Source organism: Mirounga angustirostris, unplaced genomic scaffold, assembly GCF_029215605.1.
Source record: "Mirounga angustirostris isolate CCGP_5_RB_7025 unplaced genomic scaffold, mMirAng1.0.hap1 SCAF_11, whole genome shotgun sequence".
Lineage (NCBI taxonomy): Eukaryota > Metazoa > Chordata > Mammalia > Carnivora > Phocidae > Mirounga > Mirounga angustirostris.
The window spans coordinates 70186048-70211532 of record NW_026991719.1 but is presented as its reverse complement, the minus strand read 5'-3'; the positions used below and the strand labels follow the sequence as shown (position 1 = coordinate 70211532).

The 25485-nt window shown below is 34.1% G+C and overlaps 1 protein-coding gene across 8 annotated transcripts; it reads right to left on the bottom strand.

Annotated features, from left to right (window-relative positions):
* Positions 1 to 67: 67 nt before the first annotated feature.
* Positions 68 to 25485, bottom strand: ZNF711 (zinc finger protein 711). 8 transcript variants are annotated; one of them, XM_064574301.1, is made up of 12 exons: positions 25308 to 25485; positions 23454 to 23581; positions 22270 to 22531; positions 21799 to 21903; positions 14743 to 15303; positions 9083 to 9238; positions 8036 to 8173; positions 5830 to 5967; positions 5062 to 5139; positions 4916 to 4963; positions 3253 to 3396; positions 68 to 2755 (listed from the first exon to the last, which is right to left on the bottom strand). In XM_064574301.1, exons 4-12 carry the CDS (start codon positions 21875 to 21877, stop codon positions 1578 to 1580), a joined length of 2520 nt encoding a protein of 839 aa, XP_064430371.1. In that variant the 5' UTR covers positions 21878 to 21903; positions 22270 to 22531; positions 23454 to 23581; positions 25308 to 25485; the 3' UTR covers positions 68 to 1577. The 8 variants fall into 8 exon arrangements, with proteins under 8 accessions (XP_064430371.1, XP_064430370.1, XP_064430375.1 ...); XM_064574300.1 differs by having other exon boundaries at positions 22275 to 22531; XM_064574305.1 differs by lacking the exon at positions 25308 to 25485 and adding an exon at positions 24248 to 24527 and having other exon boundaries at positions 22275 to 22531.

Genomic DNA, 25485 nt, shown 5'->3' with positions numbered 1-25485 from the left:
AAAGTCTTTTAATAAATAGTGAACATTACAACAAACTTAAAATAAATTCATAAAACCTTGAAATGCAATAAATGCTTTTTATTGTATGCTCATTTCAATGAGTAACATTTAGAAATAATAATCCCACATAACAATGACAATCTTATTTTACAGCGTGTACATCATTTACAGCCACATAACACACTATTTTAAATTTTCCAAATTTAATATTCTGAAGTTAAGAAAGATAAAAAATTTATTCTCAAGGAACAGATTCTTATCTGGTGCAAAAACAGAAAGGTGAACATTATTTCAAACACAAAGCCACAATATAGCATAAAGTAAAATTACATTTTAATTATGTTGAACAGCTGAGTGTAAACATGAAACAACTATAACTTAAAAGTACACATCATATGCATTACATTTATGAACAGGATTTTCATTAAATTTCCCTAAATCAGCTTTTTATATTAAGCGCCATTTTGATTTGCAGCATGCTAACACAAAGCGTTGTTAAAAGGATGCATATTTTAAATTTATACACTGTAAACTGAATATCCACCTCCAAACTCTTGGCAACACAGTGTTTTGTTAAATACTGCATATATGCTGCCTCACGTTGAAAATGCATGTTAATAATATGGTATATAGATTTTAAAAATCAAAATTTTCAATAATGGCATAAAATTGCACCTTTAAACATTAGAGCAAGTAAGATTAAAATAATCCTACTTGCTGAGACTGCCCTAAAAAGAAGCTTCTAAACTTTTTAAGAAAACTGTGTTCTCTCAATTTAATCTTTAGATCATTAAGAAATATAGTGCTAACTTTATTTGCAACATTACTGCTGCATCTGTTTTAGAAAGCCACATTTGACTCAAATATACTTTTGTCATATATGCCATACTGAAAAATCATCTTGAACATCAGAAAAAAGGGAACTTTAATCTTAGACTTCACTTTAGACTTCAGCAAAGAATGCTGTATTTTAAACATCCTATCCTGTGATAAAATCTTAGCAGCTCTGAAATTCTTTTTGAAAGTGTTGAATTAATATAAGCTGTTTTCCAGTGAAATTTCTTTTAACGAATACACAAGACTTTTGCCATTTCTGGAATTCCAATTTTCAGGTACCATGAAAAAGGCTCAATGACTAAGTGACTGATGGATGACTGCATTTTATTGCCCCACCTCATTTCGAAAATCACATAAAAGTGAGACTTGCTTGCCACAGCAAAGCATTGCTAAATTCAATTAAATATGAGCTTTTCAGAAACATTTATCTCCAGTATGATCAGCCAAATAAAGTCATTGTCTTTGCTTTACCCTTCTGTAGTTTAATTATACATATAATACTATTAAGTAGACACTTAAGAGTTTTTCTGCAACCATCCTATGGTGCTTCTTAAATTCTTTAAGTAATTTTCAAAGGGCTATGAGATCCTTTGTCAATTCAAATATTTCAAGATCTCTAATACAAAGAATGTAAAGTTATGATTTACTATCAAGCTTTGGAACTAGATGAAACAGTTCATGAAATTTTCCTCCCATGTAGCATATCATATTTTCAAAATAGCTTCTTTATGTTGATCTTATTACATAAGAGCCTCCTTGTGGTGCCTCATAATATGCTGATTTTTTTCTGATGGTCTTCGGAATCCCTTCTTGCAAAATTCACACCTGTGTGGGTAGTCTTTTGTATGTATTGATATCACATGTCGTTTAAAGCCAGATGCATCTGTAGTGCTGTATTCACAATACTCGCATTGGTAAATCTTCCTTCCAGTGTGGGTCTTCATATGTTTTTTGAGCTCATTTTGTTGTCTGAACCCTCTCTTGCACCTTTTACACTTCAGTGACTGATCCTTAGTATGAACTGAAAGGATATGACCACTAAGAATAAATGGATCTGATGTTTTAAAGTCACAGTGCCTACACTGATGAATCTTTCTACCCTTATGGATATCACTATGCTTTTTGAGCTCAGAAGGACGATGGAAACCTTTTTCACAGACCTCACATTTGTGAGGAAAATCCTTAGTATGGACAGATATGATGTGCCGCTTAAGGTCACTTGAGTTGGTGCTCTTATGGTCACAATGAGGACACTGGTGTGTCTTATGTCCTTGAAACAAATCCAGATGGCGTTGAAGCTCCCTCTCATCACCAAATGCTTGAGGACAATGCTCACATTTATATGGTAAATTGTTACCATGCTTAGACTTAATGTGAGTTTTCAGATTTGACTGATCTGCACACCTGAAGACACAATACTGACACTGATATGGCTTCTCACCAGTATGGGTTCTCATATGTTTCTTGAGTTCAGAAGGATGTCGAAAGCCCTTCCCACACTCAACACAAACATGAGGAAAATTCTTGCTGTGAACAGCCAGTAAATGTCTGTTTAACAGTCCTTGTTCTGCAGTTTCATAGTCACAGTATTTGCACTTGTGCATTTTCGGCTCCTTGTCTCTTAATATAAGTTTATTTGAACTCAGTGGACTAGCCTCTCTGTATCTTCGTGTGTATTCTGTAAATTCATGGGTTTTGTCAACTTTGTTTATAAGCTTATGGCTTTCCAAGTGGTTATGGAAACTCACTTTCTTGTTAGTTGTAAAGTCACAATCTGTACACTGGTATTTTTTTCTCATCAAATGATCAGGATGATTCTTCATGTGTCTTTTCAAGAATCCCCTGGATTTAAACTTTTTTGTGCAAATATGGCAAGGGTATACTGTCAGGGGCTGTCCATCAGGGCCTATTATAACAGCTAGATAAAAAAAAAGGAAGTTGTGACATTTGGCCAGATGTTTTAAAGGGTTTTACAACAAAGGTGCCAAAATTAGCTGGTATTCACATGTGAGAACTATACTAGTAGAATAAAATCCTGTAGGATAAAATGCACATTAAAAGCAACTTATGAGAAAATAGCTCACTAAAAAGTAATAAGCATCTCTGTACTATAGACTACTCACCTGCCAAAATTTTATATACATTTTGTAAACTAGAAACAGGCACCCTTCATTGTGAAACCAACCTGAAAATTCTCTTTGAAAACATCATTTGGGTAAAGAGCAAACAAGCATAGTTTTATTAAGTACCAGTCAAATACTTTTTAAAAAATCCAACTATTTAAATCAAACACAGACAGGTATATGGAAGTGGGACTGCACTGTAACAACTGACTATTTCCTTTGCTTACAAAAAAAAATGACTTCCACATTTCAAATCATGGTAATATTCATGAACAAAGTATTAGTATTTTACCTGTTTGCCACTGCCTGGTTTCCCCCCTTCTCCTCTTCTTGGCTTTTTGTTTAAGTACTTTATTTGTATTAATGCTATCACAAATTTGAAGGTACTGTGCCGCTGTACTACTTCTGCTTTCTAATGTTGAGTCCAAGGTATTTCCTGGAAAAAAAATTGATATGCTATTAAATTACATAATATTTATACTTTTTGGTTTGGTTAGATGAATTACTAGATATGACATGGTATTAAGTTGCCATTGTGGTGCTAAATTTCACTAAGTATAGCCATATTCTCTCTTTTATACCCTTATACACACACACACACACGTAACTGTAAACACTTTAAATAGGGTATCATGTGAAATTAATTTTAAAATATCTCAATTTATTCATCCTAAAGCAATAAACTAATAAGGTGAACGTAACATGAGAGACTTTTATGGCCCAAACAAAATATTGGCATCAGATCAATTTCTCACCAATGAAGGCTGATGAAGTTAAAGAGACTTATTAGCAAAGAAATATACATGTGTCAGTGAACCAATATGGTCACGGTGACAATGTGTAATATATAACAAACAATATATCTCTTGTATATATGCTTTAGAATAATTTAATTAATATAAAAAGTATTAAGACTGATTTTAAAGACTAAAACAGACGTGGTGGGCAATTTACCACACTTTCAGTGGCATCAGTGTAAACAGAATAAAGTACTTAATAAAATCTCAGTTCTCACAAATCTGTTTTGCCATGCAATTTAGTTTAAAAATGTAGACCTATGGGGCACTGGGTGGCTCAGTCCTTTAAGCATCTGACTCTTGACTTCAGCTCAGGTCAGGATCTCAGGGTTGTGAGATAGAGCCCCCCCTGCTGAGCCCCACGCCAAGCCCCGCATTAGGCTTCGTACTCAGCACAGTCTGCTTGTCCCTCTCCCTCTGTTCCTCCCCCTGCTCTCTCTTTCAAATAAATAAATAAGTAAATAAATAATAAATAAATATCTAAAAAAAATGTAGACCTGCAAAGCCATTTAGCTTATATGCTGTGATGTATTGCCTCTCATCAATTCCTCTGACATCTACATTTAAATTTAGAGTCAAGTATCTCCTAAAGGTAGAAACAGAAGAGTCAGACATTTTATCATGAGAAAAAGTCTCTTTGCTTAAGAAAATAAAAAGAACTATCAACCATGGAATAACACTGTATGGAGTATGTATTATAACTAAAAAGAAAAATGAAGCTGACACATGGGTTTTATTTAACAGTTATATATATCTACTGGTTGCCACAGAAATTAAGAAAACAGTTCTGCCCCAAGGAAGATATTAACAAGTGGTTGATATCATGGATAATTTTGACTTTTTTGTCAAAATAATTTCTATTTTATAATTTTCTCCATAGCAACATTTTACGATTCATATTGTAAGTTGCCCAACATTTTTATCTTGAGATAAATCTAAAATGAAGTGCACTCACAAAATAACACACATTATGTCTGTATAGAAATTAATCAATTCCCAAAAAAGGCAAACTCCTATGTAACTAACTAGATAAGATATGAACAGGCAAGTCAGAATCTAGCATATGTGTCTGTATACACAAACCAATAACTGCTTATTTTCCAAGCAGTATATAAAACTGGCTATTTAACTTACATCTCACATATAATGCTCTCTCACCTGATGCTTGACAATCTTCATACCTCCGGGAAACTCTTCTTTCATCCCCTAAAAAAAAAAAAAAAAAGAAAAAAAACTAATTAAAAACTTATATGCTGACTATAATGATTACTAGTGGATCACATCTTAATCTACAAAAATCTTACTTTGACCACTGTTCCTTGGATTAAAATTTTTTTTTGTTGAGTTCTTCCACTCCCATAGATTAGATATAATTTCACGCACTGAAAATAAGGGCTACTGTTAGCATCCTTGGAACTGTTAACATCCAGAACAATCTTACATTTCAAGTAAAAATTGATTAGATATTTCTGCAGAATACACTCAAAATTGAAGATGCTCAATAAACAACTGTTGAATGAATGAACCTTTGGAAAAACCAAGATAAGATAATGCATTTGAACACCAAAATTTTTCAAAGTAAAGAGTATACCTGGACCATCTTGTAAATTAAGTAAGAATGAGGTAAAATAGAAAAAAAAAAAACTTGATAAATTTACCTTCCACTAGATACTTTGTAGAAGAGCATATCTGGATTTCTGTTTCTTTTCAAACCCCCAAAATCTTATTTGTGCTGTTAATACATGAAATAAGTTTTTGAAAAAAGGGAAGGATCAATTTTCAAAGGATATTCCTATTTTAGAAAAATGAAACTTTTTATGGTACTCACTTATACAGGTAGGATTTTAAATAAATCCTACTGAAAAACAACAATGCATTAAGCAAGGCTTATTTTAAATAACATAAGATATATGGTAGGAAAATCATGTAAGTACCTAGAGATTAATCAGTCCACAGCAAAACATCTTATAATATTAGTCAACTCATGGGGGCATTAGCACAGCATATTTAATGACCTAAAGGCTGATCAAATAGATATGTACTTATCAGGTGAAAAAATGCCAGTGTCCTACCATATGCCGCAGCCCAGACAACAGGGACAATTGTTTTATTAACATCAGAGTCCTCAAGCTGAGTCTCAGGGAGAGAAGTTCCTTCCTCTTCCCCTACAATGACTTCCATGTAAACTTCATCTGCTATTTCAGCGCAACCTAAATTTTAGAAATAATTGCTTGTTTATAACCCCAAATATTTAATAAATGGGTAAAAATTCCAAACAATTTAAATCTTTCAACTGTCAAGATTTCAATTTGGTTAATTTAAAAATGACATTAGGCACTTTGGAGACTAGTGCCACTAGGAGACAATCATTTATCAAAACTTTTATTCTCCTCTTAGAACCTATCCTATGAAAATGACTTTTAGATTATATAAAACATGTGCGCTTGAAATATACTGACTGATTTTACAGTCCATTGGGCATAACAAATTTGTAAAAATGGTTGCAGTCCATAATTCTGCCTGTTTGTTCTTTGGAACTCAGAAAGCATTTCCCCTAGAATCAATACTAGAAAGTGGTCCTTGCTACCCCACATACTGTAACTTAAATGCAGTACTATACATGCAAAGGAAAATAGTAAAAAATACTAGTAATTGAAAAAAAATGTTAAATGAAAATAATTAAGATCACACACATATGTAATATATATATACACACACATATATATACACATAATACATATGTAAGCTGGTGCTCACGAATATGTGGACACCTATAAGAGGCAGGATTTTCAGAGACCCTACTGAGAAAAAAAGCACCTTGAGACTCATTTTTTAAAAATATAGTATTGGTATAAAAAATTTAAACCTAGAGGGTCATTTAGTGTATTTTATGTGATATAACCCGTTTAGATTTAGGCTGTTAAGTAAAAACTTAGCTTGAATTTATGCTTTTCCCTTGATTCACATACTGGGATCTTCTATTCACTATGGAAGAAATGTGAAAAAAATGTAGGAAAAAGGTATCCCTCTTCTCCCAAGTTTACCTTCTTTCAACTGATGAGAAAGAGACACTGGTCTAAGTTTTCCACATCCCCAAGGAATTCTAGCTTCAGCTAACCTAAGCTTCAGTCTCCCACCTTCTATTGTGCCCCTTTACTGACCAATGAGTAAAAAATAATAATAAAGAATTTAGAGGCCAAATAGAAATTATTTTCCTCTTCAATCAAATCCTCTAGACTTACTTGTTTTTATATTTTCAACTATGGTGTATTATTCATGTTTGGGATTGGAATTCAGCTTCCCATGGCTTCTAGGGAAGGAAATCTGAGGAGTGGAGATCAGAGTACAGTATAGGTAAAGCTGAGTATCATCCAGGTAATGCACTGAAGTGGAGGCTCTTGCCCTTCAAGGGCAAAACAAGCTTTTGTCTCAGCGTGTCAGGAAGACAGAAGAAGCCTTAGGGAAGGGCTGCATTCTTACACTGAGGTGAGAAGAAAGTAGGCAGAGAGTAACATGTCTTTGTAAGGAAATGGGCAGCATGGCAAGAAAGGAAATCTGAGGAGTTATTTTCACCCTATGGTACTCAGCCCCAAGAAATCCTAAGCAGCAACTACTTGGAGACCATTAAAGGCATAATAAGTAAAGATTCTGGCAGCTTAACTTATTTGGAAGCATACTTACTTATCTAATCCTTCAGTGACAGAAGGAGAACAACCAGTTAGCCCTTCCACTGCTAAATCCAGAGAGAGGCCAACAGTGTTCACTGCCATGTGGAAAGAACACTGGCAGTAGTGTTAGACAGATGTGAGTTGAAATCCTACATTCCTCACTTAATATTGAAATGATCTTGGGCAATTATTTAATATCCCTGAGCATTTTTTTCCTTCCATAAAACAAAGATAATACCACCTACCTCAGAGAAGAGTTGTATTAAATAATATATATGCAACATATCCAATAACACACAAAATAGATGTCCAATAATTCCATATATATTTGTGGGCTCTAATGAAGTCAGGAACCATATGTTGTTTATCTCTATATCCCTAGTATCTGAGACACAGTATTTCATGTTTGCTGATTTGAACAATACATGTATGCGTGAATGGTCTAAAGGACCCTTTTCTTTTAAATTAATTACAGCAAAGGTCAGACTTATTTTATTGAACTCTGTTCCTATATAGTGCTTATATCTCTCAGATTGCTTATTTTTTTTTAAAAAAGAATTCAGGATGGCTACTGACAAGTCACTACAGTGCCACTGTACTGATATCTTACTAATATCATCTTCTTCTTGAGAAGAATCTTTAACTGCCATGTAAACCATCTTCTCCCGCTGCATTCGGCTCTGGTCAAGCACTCCAGCTACAGAATGTCCATTGGTGTACTCACTCTCTGTGACAATTTCTGTTCCACCTTAAAAATTAAATCACATATCAAAATCGAGAAGTATCATGGAATAATTCCCTAAATTAATAAGAAGGATATATAACAAATATTTTCCTGGGGTGCCTGGGTGGCTCAGTCGGTTAAGTATCTGCCTTCAGCTCAGCTCATGATCCTGAAGTCCTGGGATCGAGCCCCACAGCAGGCTCCCTGCTCAGTGGGGAATCTGCTTCTCTCTCTGCCCCTCGCCCCCCTCGTGCTCTCTCTCTTACTCTCTCTGTCTCTCTCTCAAATAAATAAATAAAATCTTAAAAAAAAATTTTTTAAAGAAATATTTTCCTTTAGAAAAATATTCCCCAAAATATTCCAATATAAATTTCTAAGTGTCAAGAGAATTTTCTTATAAATTACACTCTAAATTTTCAGTAACCACTGAGAAATAACAACAAATGTTAACATTTACATTACACACATGCCAAGCACTGTTTAAGTCTCTAACATGTATTTTGCCCATTTAATCCTCACAATAGCCCTATGAGGTAGTTACTGTCATTATGGCCATTTCATGGATGAGGAAACTGAGACAGAAGGAGGTTAAATAACTCACCAATAGCCACTCAGCTAAATGGCAGAACTAGGATTAAAATCCAAGCAGCCTGCCTCTAACCTGAGCTTACTCAATATAACTTCCTACTCTAAATCAAATCCTCTCCACTCATTTGTTTTTATAGTTCCAACTGTAATATTCTACTTATATTGAAAGAATCCAAGAACGACATATTCTGCATTCCTGCTTTTTATTCATTTATATATTTTTAATATTCCATCCCCAAAGAAACCTATAAAAAATCTGCACTTTAAAGACAATTTTAGAATAGTTTCCAGAAAATATAAGAATTAGTTTTAATTCCTATTTTAGCAATAAATTAAGATTTGTACCTATTTCAACATCATCTTCAGCCTCAGCTTTAAATATATACACTTTTATTACTTCTGAACCAAATGCGTCTTCTTTAACATCTTCCTGGGAACCATCACTGCCAATTTTTAATGGTGTGCTCCCCATATGCTCTAATTTTTCCCCAACATCATCCACTGTAAAATATAAAGAGAAAATTATTTTAATCAAAAAGTACTGTTGACATTTAGTGGATGTTAAGCGTAAGTGCAACATGAATGTGTTAATCACCTATCCGCTATATTCACTTAATGACATATTATGCAACTATTGAAAGTGATATGATTCATGAAAAAATATACAAGATCAGATATATTACATGATCATAACTATATAAAAACTTATTCGGAGATTTTAATTTATATATGAGATACTTAATAACCATAGGGCTTTAATTAAAACAGTGTGAGAAATGATTAAATCATCTTCCATTACATTCAACATTTTAAGTTAAATCCTAACACCAAAATTAACAGAAAAAATCAGAACATACATAGTACTCATAAAATAAGCTCAAATAAACAATTCTCAAATGAAATAGCAGTATTTCTAAAACAAATTAGCATATGAAATTTAGAATTAAAAAATAGGAAACAGAAAACAGCTAAATTATTTTATAAAAAGGGCTGTTCAGAAATTATAAAAATAAAATCTTAATACTTTTAATTTCTGTTGAGTTAATGGATGACAACTTCAAACCAGAAATTTCGTGTACTTCTATATTTACTAACATATGCTACACTCCAAAATCTTATAGAAAGGTAAAGCAACAATATTTGAGATTATTTACACTTTAAGTATAATTAAAATTGATTCTCTGCTCTATAGTCTTTAAGAATAACATTTATTTTCACATGAATACTGTGCACAAACTATGCAGTAAATATATATTAATAAACTTTGTTCTTTGACCATAAATATTAAATATATTCCCCCAAATATTATATGCCTACCATTTTTTATTTCAGTGTTTGTACCTATAAAACCTGAAATGTAATCTAAATCGAAAATCTGCTCCTTCTTATTATGTATATCATAGCATCATATATGAAACATAAAATCCTAAAGTCTCTGACTATATCTAAACAATTCCAGAACCTCTTAAAAAAGAACAAAGTGACATAAAAAAGTTATTAATTCAGTACTCTTAAAAAATGAACTTCAAGAAGATCTGAATGGGTCAAAGTCTAGATTTCCCTTACCTCAGTTTCAAATCTGCTACATACAAACTCAAAAATATTCTTTTGGCCTTTCAAAATGGTGAAAGACAGTAAGTTTCAGAAATTCTTTTTATAATGCAAAGCTACATTAACTTTGTGATAAAATAGAAATGATTCCATACTATTTAAGAGTTCAAATAATCTGTCTATGAACGGTCCTAAATGATCAAAATAAATAGAATAAATATTTCCATTCCATCATAGCTCCTAATTCTATTACTATGTTTTTTGGCAAAATTCTTTTGGACAATGGGACAGATTAAAATAAAAGAATAAAAGATGATGAAGTATCTGATATTGATTTAGTAGCTTCTTTTAAAATATGTTAAATTAAATTAAAACAATGACATTACAGAAAAAATTAAAAGAGGCAAGTTAAGCTTTCAGAAAATGCTTTCTCATTCTTGAAAATAAAGACATAAGATATACAAAAACATCAAAAAGTGTCCAAAATATTAATTTCTTAAGTTGGAATAACTTACAGTAAATTAATAAAATACTGAAAATACACTCATTTGATAAATACTGCTTTATTATAATTGAATGGTTTAAAGTGATCATAGTTCCTTCTGCAACAAACTGAATTAAAACTATAATTCACGAAATTTAAGTTCATGAAATGAAATATACATTTTTTGGTCACTTCTCAATAGTTTTGTACCATAGCTTTTACTTTAAGTACTGAAATAATTGTTGCTATTCCGATTCCATTTATACCATGCCTTAAGGTCCACAGTTTAATGTACCCATTATTTTCTACTTAAATTCCTCAGAATGAACAATTCTGAAATATATTGAGTAGCCAAACTTGGTCTGTATTTTAATTTCATAAAAGATGATAAAGTTATTAAGGATGCTAGTGTGCAGTTTTAAAAGATAAACCACCAACTTAACCAAGATTTATTCTATATTCTTTGTAATAGAAAGTACAAAGTTAACAAAGACTTAATAGGCAATCAAGTGATTTTAGGAATGGATCCTCAAAGATCTTCTTAATGCAAATAATACTCAAAGTACCCCATATTAAGACTTAGCCTTTTTGCTTGTTGTAAGGCTTGCAATATCCAAGTCCCACAGTGCTGTTTCTTAACCCACATGACATTCCAGACAGTAATAGCAGGTAATATTATACACATCACAGAATTCTACTGGTGCTAAATGTAACATAAAACAGTAAGATGCATTGTTGGCAAGTTTGCTAATGTTCAATATTCTTTTATATAGCTCAACAGCACAATTTGATTAAAAATTCAATTTTCCTTTTAAAAGCTGAGTAGGCTTTTTACTGTACCCCTTTTATGTTACATCTACCAAAATTTTATGGTAGATATGTTATTATCAATATAGAGTATATTAATGTACCACAGAGATGGGGTCAGGCAATATGTAAAGGATTTATATTTCACAGCACTGAAACAAGTTAGTAACATTTAGATTACAAAAGTGTTCTACTCCCAGATGTATACCCAAGAGATCTAAAAACATATGTCTGCACAAAATCTTGTACATGAATCTTCACAGCATTATTCATAATAGCCAAAAAGTAGAAACAACACAAATGTCCATCAGCTGATGAATGGATAAATAAAATGTATATCCTTATAATGAAATATCAGTAATGAAAAGGAATGAAGTACTGACACATGACACATGCTACAATATGGATGATCCTTGAAGGCATTAGGCTAAGTGAAAGAAGCCAGACACAAAGGGCCACAAATTACATGATTCCATTTATATGAAATGTTGAGAATAGGCAAATCTATAGAGACAGAAACTGGATTAGTGGTTGCCAGGGGAGGGGGAGTGGATGGGGGGGGTGACTGCTAAAGGGCATGGGGTTTCTTTTTGGAGTGAAGAAAAAATTAAAATTGATTGTGATGATGGTTATACAATGCTATGAATATACTAAAAACCACTGCATGGCTTAAATGGTGAATTTTATGGCATGTGAATCATATCTCAATAAAGCCATTATATTAAAAAAATACAAAAGTGTTAACTTTTCTTTTTTGACCCTTGAAATTGGTGAGGTTTGATGAGATCTCCCATAATGACCCTACCAAGACATTTTGCTTTATACAAGATTATGTTCCCAAAAGAAATATAAACTAATTTTATAGGTAAAAAACAATTTAAATGCATTATATTGGTTCATTATTTAATGGAACTTCCCTCTTCCAGTGCAGCTTTTATAAAGGAAATCATCACCCATAAATGTCTTATGGATGTTAGGTATTTTTAAAGAAGAGCACACCTAGGATAATTTTAGAAAGATACAGTTACTCTGTATTAATTTCCAAGTTACTTAAGCACAAGTGGGAAAACCTAACCATCTGCTAAGAATTTGTGACATTTGGCCTGAAAAGGGAAAAAACCTCAAATGCACCTCAGATATGACAGAAGACAAATTCCCTACCTCTAAAACTCAGCTACTGATAAGATTTCCTTATAGGAATATTTAGGGACTCAGGAACAAGACAAAGGTCTGTTTTAAGTCCTCAACTGTATCTCTTAGATAGTTTGAAAATCTCTATCTTGGAAAAGAAACAGAAAAGAAGACTTTTTAAATTAACATTGAGGCCTTTAAGGCAATTTATTCTCTTAACTCCTGTAAGATTCAATGGCCAGGAGAAACCAAGAAAAAGAAATGAAGATTATGATGGAAAAAAGGGAAAAACTAAATCAAAAGGGAATAAAATAAGTGAAAATGGTAAAGAGTAACTGATTGCAATTTGAGTATAATAACCATTATAAAAATGGTCAAGGATCTGGGTGGTGGGAAAATGGGTGACATAGAAAAATATTTAATTTTTGTATATTCCATTTTCTACAATAAAAAACTGCTTAAGTTTTAAATGGATTTTTTTTTAAAAATGTTTGTTTCTTTACTAATGATTAAAGAGTTAATTAATTCCCAGTCTAAATTTCCCCTAAAATGATCCCACAGCAGTCCCAGCATTATTCGAGCAATACAATTTGCTTTATAATCTTCAGTTTACTCTTATTAGAGTAGGAGAGAAGTCCTTTGCATTTGACATATATGGCAATATAAAGATAAATACTGTAAATTAAAATATTCTAGAAACTCTTAAAAAAATCTTTTGCAGAATCGAATCATAGAAGATATGTTAAAGTTTGACAATTCACAAAACATATAATGTCTAAATTTTAAACTACTCTACTATCAAAGAGTTTGATCTGACAAGTACTTTTTTAAAGGCATAATATTATTTTGATACAGAAAGGCTGCCAACTTTTGTCACACCATTTTATATGATCATAACCATAGTTTTTTTTTTTTTTAATGTCAGGTTAAGATGTAAATATGGAATTGCTTTAGTAATGGACATCAATTTAAAAAGAGGTAATAACATTTGCAGACAGTATTTTAGTGGCTTAACTCATTCCCTTAAAAACAATGTAAATATTCACTTTCAAAAGTGGTTATAGAGGGAAAAAGTTAACATGCTAGACTTCAGAATCATATTTACAAATTAAATAAATCCAATTGGTTTTTAGTTTTAAATTCACTGATACACATATAACACACAATCACTTTATACACACATACACATAACTCTACCTGTTGATGTACTTCCCAATTAATCCTTTTTTATTTTAAAAAGAAAAGAATGAAAATCTACCATGAAAAAGTGAAGTTTTTATCTAATCTTTATTACTTCCAGCATGATCCCTTCAAATTTTATAAAAAATAGACCCACTTCTTCCTCAAGCTCCTTCAATAACCCATGATGAGATTTTTATTATTGTTGCTATTCAGGCAAACCCACCACTTAAAATGAGAACAAGATATTTCTATCTTCCTCCTTCAGATAGAATGTCTTATAGACATCATAAAGCAATCTGAAATAAACACAGTAAAGTATTTTTTGCTTGGAATATACACATGCATATTTAGACAAACAAAATAAACACAGGGAGAATTGCAGAACACAATCTGAGTTTAAGATTTCCCTTTCAATTATCTAATAAAAAATTAATTACACATTTCTTAATATATTATGCTTAAATTCCTAAGGAAAACTGAACTGACAACTCCAGTACCTGCTACAATAAAAAGAAAGCAGTGGCTGCATAAAATAAACTTCCCACTTTGAAATATATATATTTACCATTAAAAATTTTATCAGTTAATATTCTTATTGAACCTTCCTTTCTGCTCTAAGATATTAATTACATTATTTTGCTTAATTTGGGGTATGAATTTTCATTGAGTAAATTAAAAATATGAGCAAGTTCGCAAAAGCATCTCAACAACACAGCTTTGAAAAAAATTATTTTTCAAAAAGATTATCCCCATGATTTTTATTGAATGGATAGATTACCCCATCCCAGAAAACCTTTTCAGGTTATATATAAATCAATCTCCCAAGTAATTTTGTCTTTGTTTCACTTACAAGATATCATTAAGTAGTCTTCAGAAGTGCTCTTGACATCATCATCATCATCATCATCATCATCATCATCATCTTCGGTTTTAATAGTAACTGAAGAACCAGGAACACCACCAGCTGCTTGAATCACAGTTTCTGTATCTGAATTAGTTACAAGAACCTCCTCTGATACCATTGTGGGAGAGTCAACTCCTGAAACACAATCTTGGACCACATGTTCTAAGTGTCCATCAGGACCAGTAACAAGATCAGCCACAAAAACCTGCTCAGGTACTCTAACAGTTTCTGTAATTAGCTCAGAAGTCAAGATATGATCACTATCATCTTCCTCTAAATCTTCTTCAATAGCAACATCAGCTTCAAGTACAGCTTCAGGAACAATTACACCTTCTGTTACTACATCAGTCTCAGTGATGATATCAGGCCCATGGACAACTTCAGCTGCAAGGCCATGATCAAGGGTTATCCCATCATCTGTGACAACATCAGAAACTAATACAGCCTCAGGAACTGAAACAACAATATGGTCTCCATCGATATGTGCAGTACCAGCCATTCCAGCCACTATAATACAAACAATTATCCAAAAAAAGTAAAGTTATTTTATTAATTAAAAGTGCTATATTTAATGTATCAGATAACATAAAACATTTTAAAAATATGAAATAGTTCTGGCCAAACTATCATTTTTTAAAAACCACTGACAAATTAACTGCAATAAAAACCATCACCAGGGGCACCTGGCTGGCTCAGTCGGTAGAGCACATGACTCTTGATCCTGGGGTTGTGCGTTCAAGCCCCACGATGGGCATAGAGCTTACATAAAAGTGAAAAACAAACAAACAAAACAGCACCAACCAGGCACTGGGGTGGAGGTGGGTGAAAACAATGTTAGTAAAATCTAAATTAAGACCTTAAAAATAATGCACTTTATTTTCAAGTAAAACATAAAAGCCACAGTGAGATATCACTATATTAGAATAGCTAAAATTAAAAAAAAAAAAAAAACAATACCACCACAGGTTGGTGAGGATACAAAGAAATGATCTGTCATACATTGCTGGCAGAAATGTAAAATAGTAGCAGCCACTCTGGAAAATGTATGGCAGTTTCTTACAAAACTAAACATGTATATACCATACAACCCAGCAATAACACTCTAGGGCATTTTTTCCCAGAGATATTAAAACATGTGTTTGCACAAAAAACTGTAGATGAAAATTCGTAACAGGTCATAGTAGCTATTACACACAGCAGCAAAAAATTGAAAATAACCCAAATGTACTTCCAACAGATGAATGGTTGGTAAAACCAACTCTGGCCCATCTTTACCATGGAATACTACTCAGCAATAAAAAGAGGACAGACTATCAACACATTCAATACCTGAATGAATCTCCAGAAAATTAAGTTAAGAATCTCCATAACTAAAGGTTATGATACCACATAATGGATAAATGAAATCAATATAACATTTTCAAAATTATAGAGATAGGAAACAGATTAGCAGTTGCCAAGGGTGGGGGTGTGTGTAAATATGTTAGCATAGCATATATCTGGTAATGGAATAGTTCTAGATCTTTATTGTGGTGGTGTCTACAAAAATCTATATACAGGATAAAACTGCACAGAACTATATACACTCACACAAATACATGTAAAAACAATGGTGACAACTTAAAGAGGTCTTTAGTTAACAGTAATGCACCAATGTTAACTTCCTAGTTTTGATATTGTACTATAGTTATATAAGATGTCACCATTAGAAGAAGAGGAGTACAGGCTACATGGGACCCTATGTACTATTTTTTCTACTTCCTGTGAGTCTTGTATTTCAAAAAATTAAAATTAAAATAAAAAGGACAAACATAAATGGGTACTAATATGTTTAACTGAGTTAGTAAAATATGACAAGCTGGATATATTATAAAATATGCATTATAAACATAAAAGTCCCTAAACATCTTTATAAGAATTACTATATTCAAAAGTGGAAGGCATCTTTTAACACGTGATTTTGGGGGGAAAATCCCAACTCATTCTAGACAAAGATTTGGTTTGATAAAATTCATATACAGGGACTCTAAATTGCACTAAATTCTAAGCAGGAACAAAACTTTAAACAATGTTTTTCTTGAGTAGCATGGTAAACACCAACTCCTATCCCCTTTACAAATGTAAAAGTGTAAAATCCCTTCATGAGGAACTCTTAAATTTTGCCTCACCGAAGTGTACAGGAAACAAGTTAATAGAGTTTATGGACCAGGTTGTAACAAAATTATCTACATTAAATAATCTACTACAAAGCCTTCTCCACATAATGATCACTTTCTATAAAGTCATATCTGAAAGAGTGCCATTTGCCAATGGTTATTATTAACCAATTCATTATGGAAGTTAGTTAACAAGTTAGGATGGAGACCAGTGGACATTATTAATACTCTTACCCATCAAAAGATAAGGTGAGAAGGGAAAGCTACCTTTCAGAATTATCTTCCTTTCAACCCCTCTGTATTGTTCTCAGTATTCTCAAACTCTTGCCTAAACCACCAAAGGACATAGACTCAATCTTGGAAATCTGGTAGACAAAGGAAGTATGTATAAAACAAGTACTTCCTATTCACTTGTTTCTCCACTGGCCATTTTGGAGATGGGTAGTTGGTGAAGGTTCAAGTTTATCATTCAGCCAGATTAGAAATGTGGTTTTTAGCAAGGAAAAATTAAAATGTCAAACCTATAAAATTCACAGTATTGGAATTCTATGTATATAAACAATAAAATTAGTATTTTATAAAATCCTTCCACAAGTCAAACTTAAAATATGGAAAATTCTGGAGGTTAGTGTGGTTCCAAAGAATAGACATTTAGGAATGATGGAAGGATAGAATAACGCTTAGTGCTGGCCTAGGTTCAGATTAACCTGGCTGGGAGGATTCTAGCGTCTACTCTAGTAGGAACTTACAGGTCAAAATAAATCAGATCTAAGCTAAAATAAATCCAAATATGCTTGTTTACACTGAACTACATAATAATATCAAGGATCCTAGACAAGGAATTGACAAGTTCCCCACAGCATGCTGGCAGATTACTCAGACCAAGATCCAAGATGTCTCCTATTAAATTTTGCTTTTTCCTGTTATCAACTCATCTGCTAGATCCCATTGAATTTCTAAACAAAGTTATTTATTTAACTACACACTAGCTATATTTATTTAGCAATGACTATGAACCGAGCAACCTACTAATATTTTTACATATATTATCTCATTTAAGCCTCAGAACAGCTGTATAATGTGTTATCTCCTTTTTAAATATGAAGGAACTATAAAAAATATGAAGGAACTATGGTTTAAAGAAGTTAAATAAGCTTGCCCAAGGTTCAAGCTGAGGGCTGAACTTATTAACTCTAGACTGGCTTATTTCTACGTGTTTAAAGGAGGAGAATAGAATTTACTTACCATAGAGACTATTTTTTTTTAAAGAAATTTATAGGGTTAACCAAGTGAGTCACTATTAAAGGAATGGTTTGAGAGAGAAGGAGTAAAAAAATCTGGGGCACCTGGGTGGCTCAGTCAGTTAAGTGTCCGACTCTTGATTTTGGCTCAGGTCATGATCTCAGGGTTGTGAGACTGAGCCCCACGTTGTGCCCCACACTGGGCGTGGAACCTGCTTAAGATTCTCTCTCTCCTCCCTTTCCCCACCCCTACTTGTACACGCGTTCTCAATCTCTCTTTAAAAAAAAAAGAGTAAAAAGATATATCACATAGTCACTCAATTAAATTTTAAAGCATTTAATAAACAGCATTAAATGGCATTAACAATTTATCTCACTAGGTAACAAATTATAAATGGTAAGAAATCATCATTTAAAAAGTGTGAAAGCAATTATATAACCAAATAACAGTAAGAAATAAGTCATCATTTCAAGCATTTCCCATTTTACTAAAGCTATTTCATTTAAATGTAAATACCTGGAATTTCACTGGAGGTATAGGATAAAATTTGGTATTTGTTGGTTCTATCTTGGGCCACTATCTAAGGCTGTTCTGCTATTTAAGTCACAAAGCAACATAGACTTTTTGTATAAATAAAATCTTAACTATTAAATTCAGTGGCACAGATTCCAAGGACAACCATTATACTGAGACAAAAGCAAAGTTATTACATAAATCATGTTGTAAATTTTTAAATCTCAGGGGCGTTTGGGTAGCTCAGTCGGTTAAGCATCTGCCTTCGGCTCAGGTCATGATCCCAGAGTCCTGGGATCCAGCCTGGCATGGGCTCCCTGCTGAGCAGGGAGCCTGCTTCTCCCTCTCCCTCTGCCCCTCCCCCGCTCATGCTCGTTCGCTCTCTCTCTCTCAAATAAATAAAATCTTTTTTTTTAAAGATTTTATTTATTTATTTGAGAGAGAGAATGAGAGAGAGAGAGAGAGAGAGAGAGCACATGAGAGGGGGGAGGGTCAGAGGGAGAAGCAGACTCCCTGCTGATCAGGGAGCCCAATGTGGGACTCGATCCCGGGACTCCAGGATCATAACCTGAGCCGAAGGCAGTCGCTCAACCAACTGAGCCACCCAGGCACCCAAATAAATAAAATCTTTAAAAAAATGTTTCTAAATCTCAAGTATCCTTCAAAAGAAACTGGTCTAATGAGTTTCTGAATTAAATTAATATTTCAAATTTTTAATATAGTAGCCATCCTATGCCCACCGAAAACATTATAGAATTTAGAGATCCTGTGATGCATAGTATACTTACTTGGCTAGCTCTACCTGTGTATGCCAAACTGTTTCACAAATATCATTATTTATGGGATTGCAAATCTAAGTTTTGATGTTGGCAGAAATTTAAAGAGAAACTGATAGAGGCTACAATATTGATGAAACTTGAAAACTATGCTAAGTGAAAGAAACCAGACACAAAAGGCCACATATGGTATGGTTTTACCTATATGAAATATCTGGAATAGGTAAATCCATAGACAGATATGTTAGTGGTTGCCTAGGTCTGGAGCAGGGTTGGGGGTGACTGCTAATGAGTATTAGGTTTTATTTTTCCAATGACGAAATGTTCTAAAATTAGGTAGCAGTGATATTTGCACAACTCTGTGAGTATACTAAAACCACTGAATTATATTCTTTAAAATGGGTGAATTGTACGGTATATGAATTATTATCTTAATAAAAAATAAGAAAAAAAAGAATGTATATAATGTATTTCAATATGCATATTCTTCTTCCCTAGCAACTAAAAGGAAGTGAAGTATTAAATGTAATAAGGGATTGATTAAACCTTAAGACACTAAGGAGGAACAATGAAAAGGAAGGTAGGAGGAAGACGAAGTAAATATTCACCAGCACTAAATGGACATTTTTTTCAATCTTAGAAAGGAATCAGGCTTTACTTGCTAACAGGCAACTTCTTCAGGACTGAAGGGGATCTGGCACTTCACCAAATGCTACAGGGTAGGTTTAATTTTGTATCATATGGAGAAAATGTTGTATTTCTTCCATTTCTAAGGTATTTTTATTTTTTATATTTTATTTTAAAGATTTTATTTATTTATTTGAGAGAGAGCACAAGCAGGGGGAGCGGCAGAGGGAGAGGGAGAAGCAGGCTCCCTGCTAAGCAGGGAACCTGATGCAGGGCTCAATCCCATGACCCCTGGATCATGACCTGAGCCGAAGGCAAACACTTAAGCAACTGAGCCACCCAGGCACCCTCTAAGATATTTTTAAAAGGCAAAAAATTAAAGGTGACATTTCAACCAAAACTTATTTACTATACTGAAGTTCAAGTGTTCCAGTATTTTAAAAACTATTTCTAGCATTCACAAAATTCTTTGTGAAATCTTTACTCTTCAGTTCTTTGTCCTACTTCTAGAATTTATTCCTGTACTTTTTTCACCCAGAATCACTTCTAAGTCATCCATAATCAACACAATTGACTTCTGACTCATTTAGCAGAATGAATCAATGATTGCTTTCTATTTCATCAACTCACTACATAGTCATCTCGATCTTCACCACATTCAATCCTGATCTATGCACCATATCTTTATTCACCAGACAGAAGTGTCAGGAAATCACAGAACTGGAGAGGACCTTAAATGTTATCTAGGCCAATCCCTTCACAAAAGTGAATTAAGTACTTTGCCCAAGTTTACACAGATAGTTAGTAGGACTGCCAAGACTAGAATCCAGTTCTTCTGATTCTCAATACTGTAGGCTTTACAAGGAACAAAATAACATATTCACATTAATGTGAAAACAGTGATAGCATTTTCTTAATTGAGGAAAGTATTACTAGTTGTAATCCCCCACCCCAATACCATCTTTGATTATTCCTTAATACTTTGTTTTGTTTACTTTTTATCCCAATTTACTATTTGTCTTTTCTACTCTCACTGCACTTTTCTTCAATTCTTACCACCCTATCCCTGCCTCTTATACTTCAGATACCTCCATCTCTTCTATAATTCAGACTGACCCTGCCCAAATTCAGTTTCTTTGTTGACTGTGATAAGAGTCATAACATTTCATCAAAATAACTACTGTTAAGAGGCTACTGAAAAACCTGGCCATAAAAGGAGGGAATCTTTTTTTTTGTAAAAAAAGAAAAATATAATGTTATTAGAAACAACTTTCTGAAGATATTGCATCAGAATATAATTAATCTAGCTTCTTTGTAATGACTGAAGTAGTTCCTTTTCCAGTTTTATCAACAATACAATTTAAAATGAATTTTAGAAAGCCAATTTAATATTTCCTACATTCAAGAACTGATTTGGTTATTTATGTAAGCTGAGTTTTTTCATTTTCAATGCCACATCACCACTATATTCCAAAGTTTCCTTACTTCAACCTTCCCACAAAATTTTAAGAATGATTTTAAGTAGACTACTGGCACATAGCTACTTTAAGAAAATGAGCCCTACAAATGAATTTTCCTAGCAAAAAAAACTTTTCATAAATTCTCCCCTTCTTCAATATAGTTTTGATATTTAGTATGCTATGATTTTAAAAAAGAAAGAAAAAAATACAACAAAGAAAATGCTTTACCAAAATCCTGCATAATCATGGTATGGGCCATTCTACAGTCTGATGTGTGCAATCCAAGACTTCCACCACCTGAATCCATATTTAGCAAAGTTCATTCACAAATCTCTGTAAAAGAAATGGTTTTAAAAATAGTTTAAATACATTTAGGCCAAAGTGAGTTGTTCTGAGAAAAAAAAAATGCAATGGAAAATATGCCTCAGAACCAGGTGTGCAAATCTTATTACAAAGGAAAATAAAAACCTTGATTAGATACTTAATGTGACAAGCATAAGTAAAAGAAGGGCTAAGTGAAAGGACATAAATCAAAGATAACGGAGAATAAGACACAGTAAGGGTGACAAGCCACAGGGGAAGTGATAGAAGCAAGCAAAAGAACAAAACTGTAGCACTGAGGTTCCAGGTAAAATGTAGATTATAAAAGAAGAAAAAGAAGAACAAGATGACAACAGACAATAGTTGGGATATTTATACATTACTAGAGGACTCAGGTGTCTAGTATTAGTGAATTTCATCCAGTGGCTCTCATCCATTTCTTCCAGACCCAGCTCAGCCCTGCAGCGGAGCTCTGCAGATAAACTTGTGTTTCACCTCTGGCTCCCGGGGTTCTACATATAATGTAAAATGTTCTATCCCAGTTTCCCTGGAGTTCTTTGAGCCAGTAAGGACTTCTGGCCTCACTCTACTACATTCTCTTGTCTCATAGTTTTGAGGACTCATGAAACATGACTGCTTCCTAAATATGGTAGAGATAAGATCAATCACATACAAACATTTAGCAAAATTGTTCCTTTCAGAATATCGTTTACTTATAATTGTACAACTGATTTTTTTTCTTTAATGATTAATAAAGTCACTCTAGCTTCAAGCTAGTTTTGAAAGCAAGGATTCTATTTCATTTCAAGTGATGTATCCTATATTTAAGATCATCAGACAGTATGGAACCTGAAGTCGAATGCTGTCACTACACATATTTCTTACAATTACATATGTGTATTTCCCCTTCAAACATAAAATTCTAAGTATATCAACCAAAAAAAAATCTGTCAATTTTATAAAACAGCTGTCTCATTTTTATTTAGGAGTGTTTAATAAATTGGGCTATATTGCACAAAAGATGAGGTTATATCATTAAACTTTTAGAAAGCTGCCATGTAAAGCAACTTAATGTATCCTTAAGTAAGATCACTAAGATTTTTTTTCCTTGCCTTAAAGTTCTATAGGTGTACAGGAGGCAGGAGAGTATAACATTTGAATCCTGTATATAAAAATCCTTATAGCAGTAGGTGTCATTTCTGTGTATCAAACGATTCAACAAAATTACTCTATATATTTACAAAATTACAAATTTTTAGAAATTTTTGGCTGTATTTTGTCTTTTTTTTTTTCAAATACCACATTGTTTCCTGCCTCCAAAATGAAGCCATCAGAGGCCACGAGAGTTCAGGATAAACTACCCGTATGTTCACAGAGATAAATCAAAATGCCATTAAGGACTTATTTTTAACATTTAAAACAGTGTAATATTTCAACTTTAATTAGAATAATTGCTTTCCTTATCACATAACTAATAGAACAATTACAAATGCCTTGAAATGTTTTAAACACTTAATTCTGTTTAATTATTAAATAAGATAAAACATTAGTTTGTTAATCACCTTAATATGACTGTCTTGAAGAAAGTGTAGATTTTCTTACATATTGTAAAGTAAAATCTGCAGCAATTTGTTTTCGTTATTTTTCCTTCTGACCTATGTTATTTTCTTTGGAAAAACGTTCTCTTTACCTATTGTAAAAATACATTCAAAATTAAACATTTTAAAACATTTTAAACCAAATCTCTTACACAACTTAAGAATTTTCTTTACACTTTGACGTGCAGGGTGAGACTGAGAAGGGCTCAAATGCTCAAATCTGCTCATCTAAAAAGCATCCGAAGGGATTCCAAAGGAAACAACTACCTACTACAATATAAGCAACATTATTACACTTAGAATTCGACCACTTCATTAAACCAAATGTTCTCTAAAGCACATTTAAAAATCACTAGCAACACCTTATTTTGGAAAGTGAAAGAACCAACCAAGGGCAAGCTTTATCCTTGCCAAATCGACAGAGAAAAATCTGCACTAGCACTCAATTAGGTGTAAAAATCTTAACACATAGTGCAACTACTATAGGAAGTATCACACTGTATGAATACCCAATAAATAAATTGGAGCACCTTTTCCCATATAGGAAGTTTAAATAAGATCAATAATAAATGAGGTATGAGAACAGCAGTGTGTTAAGTATTCAATAGCCAATAGATAGCTGGGCTCCTCAGTATTCTCAAGAGTATATCTCACATCCTTATTGAATGGAGGTAACCACCAAGTACGCTGCAAGTAAACATCTTTCAATGTACGGGGAGCAGAAATCACAAAACAAATAACAACAAAAAACATTTTACTCTCGTCCGTCTCCTCCGAACAGCTCATTCAGGACCTAGCTTCTTGATCTTGATGATGTAAACAGGGTGAGAGGTTGAAGAGAAATCTTAAGGCAGCAGAGCAAGAGAATGCGAAAGTAGTATTTGCAGAAATAGGAGACAAAGGAGCTCTGGCAAGTAGCAGTATTGCAGCTTGGGACGCAACCCGCTTCCCGCATAAGTCTCCCTTTTCCACGACCATGCCAAGTTTCGATCATTTCGAGCAGAACGCACACACGTGCCCTCTTATATATTACCCATATGACTGGATCTTAAACCTAACAAGAGAACCTTCTCCGTGGAAAGGCAGAAAGCGAAGAGACAAGAATACCCTTTCCCCTCCTCCCTCCTCTCACTTGGTGCAGCGGTCGCCACCGCTGCTACCCACGCCGTGCTGCCCAACCCCTCATCCTCCTCCCGCTCTCTCTGCCCCGCTACATGGGAGACGCTGGGAACCAAAATGGTGGTGTTTTAGTGGAGGCGACAACTGCCGCACACACCCGCCCCCCAGGCTCTGACTGCTCCCTACCCCCCTAAAATGCTCGATTCGGCGCCACCTCCTTGCAAACGCCACCATCCCTCACGCATTCCAAGCCTACCAGAAGCAGCAGGCGGGGTGGGGGACGGAGAAGTGGGAGGGGGGCGCAAATGAAAAGAATATTGGGGGGTGTCGCCGAGAGAAAATGCCAGGGGGACGCCGCATTCTTCAATTCACCGTTTTGTTTTCCGCCATTTTCCCGTCACCCTAAACCACCGACGGTCACAACGACGGCTCTTGCCCCTAGGGGTTCTGGCCTGGAGGAAGGAGAGGCTGCCTGAGGGGGAAAAGCCTCCACTTCCCTCAATTCCTCCAGTCACCAGCGGCGGCTGAGGACAAAAACTGCCAGACCGAGGGGGAGGCAAAGCTTAGGGACTAGACGCCACTTCCATTGTTCCCTTCGCCCTACACTACAGGCTGGGTGGGAGCCTCTCCTCCTCTCACACAAGCGACACAGCGCAGCGGACCCGAATCCCTCCACTTTCTCTTCAGGAGTCTCCTTACCTGCTGCCACTGCTGCCTCCGCCGCCGCCAGTTGGATTCTGACCGCGCTCCAGATTTCTGCGGGGGTCGGCAGCTGTGGATCTGTAAGGTCCTCACATTCGGGTTTCCGAGGTTCCGCAGCCCGAGCCAATCACAAGCTACTCTGCGTCTGGGAGGCGCGCCGCCTTGTCCTTCTTTA

What these genes read in the sequence shown, in the direction of transcription:
- ZNF711 (XM_064574301.1), bottom strand. Translation starts at nt 21,877, where the DNA reads ATGGATTCAGGTGGTGGAAGTCTTGGATTGCACACATCAGACTGTAGA. An exon ending in TGAAGATGATGTTGAAATAG is followed by an intron (nt 8,174 to 9,082) that starts GTACAAATCTTA and finishes TTAATTTTTAAG; the next exon opens with GTGGAACAGAAATTGTCACA. An exon ending in AACCAGGCAGTGGCAAACAG is followed by an intron (nt 2,756 to 3,252) that starts GTAAAATACTAA and finishes TTTTTTATCTAG; the next exon opens with CTGTTATAATAGGCCCTGAT.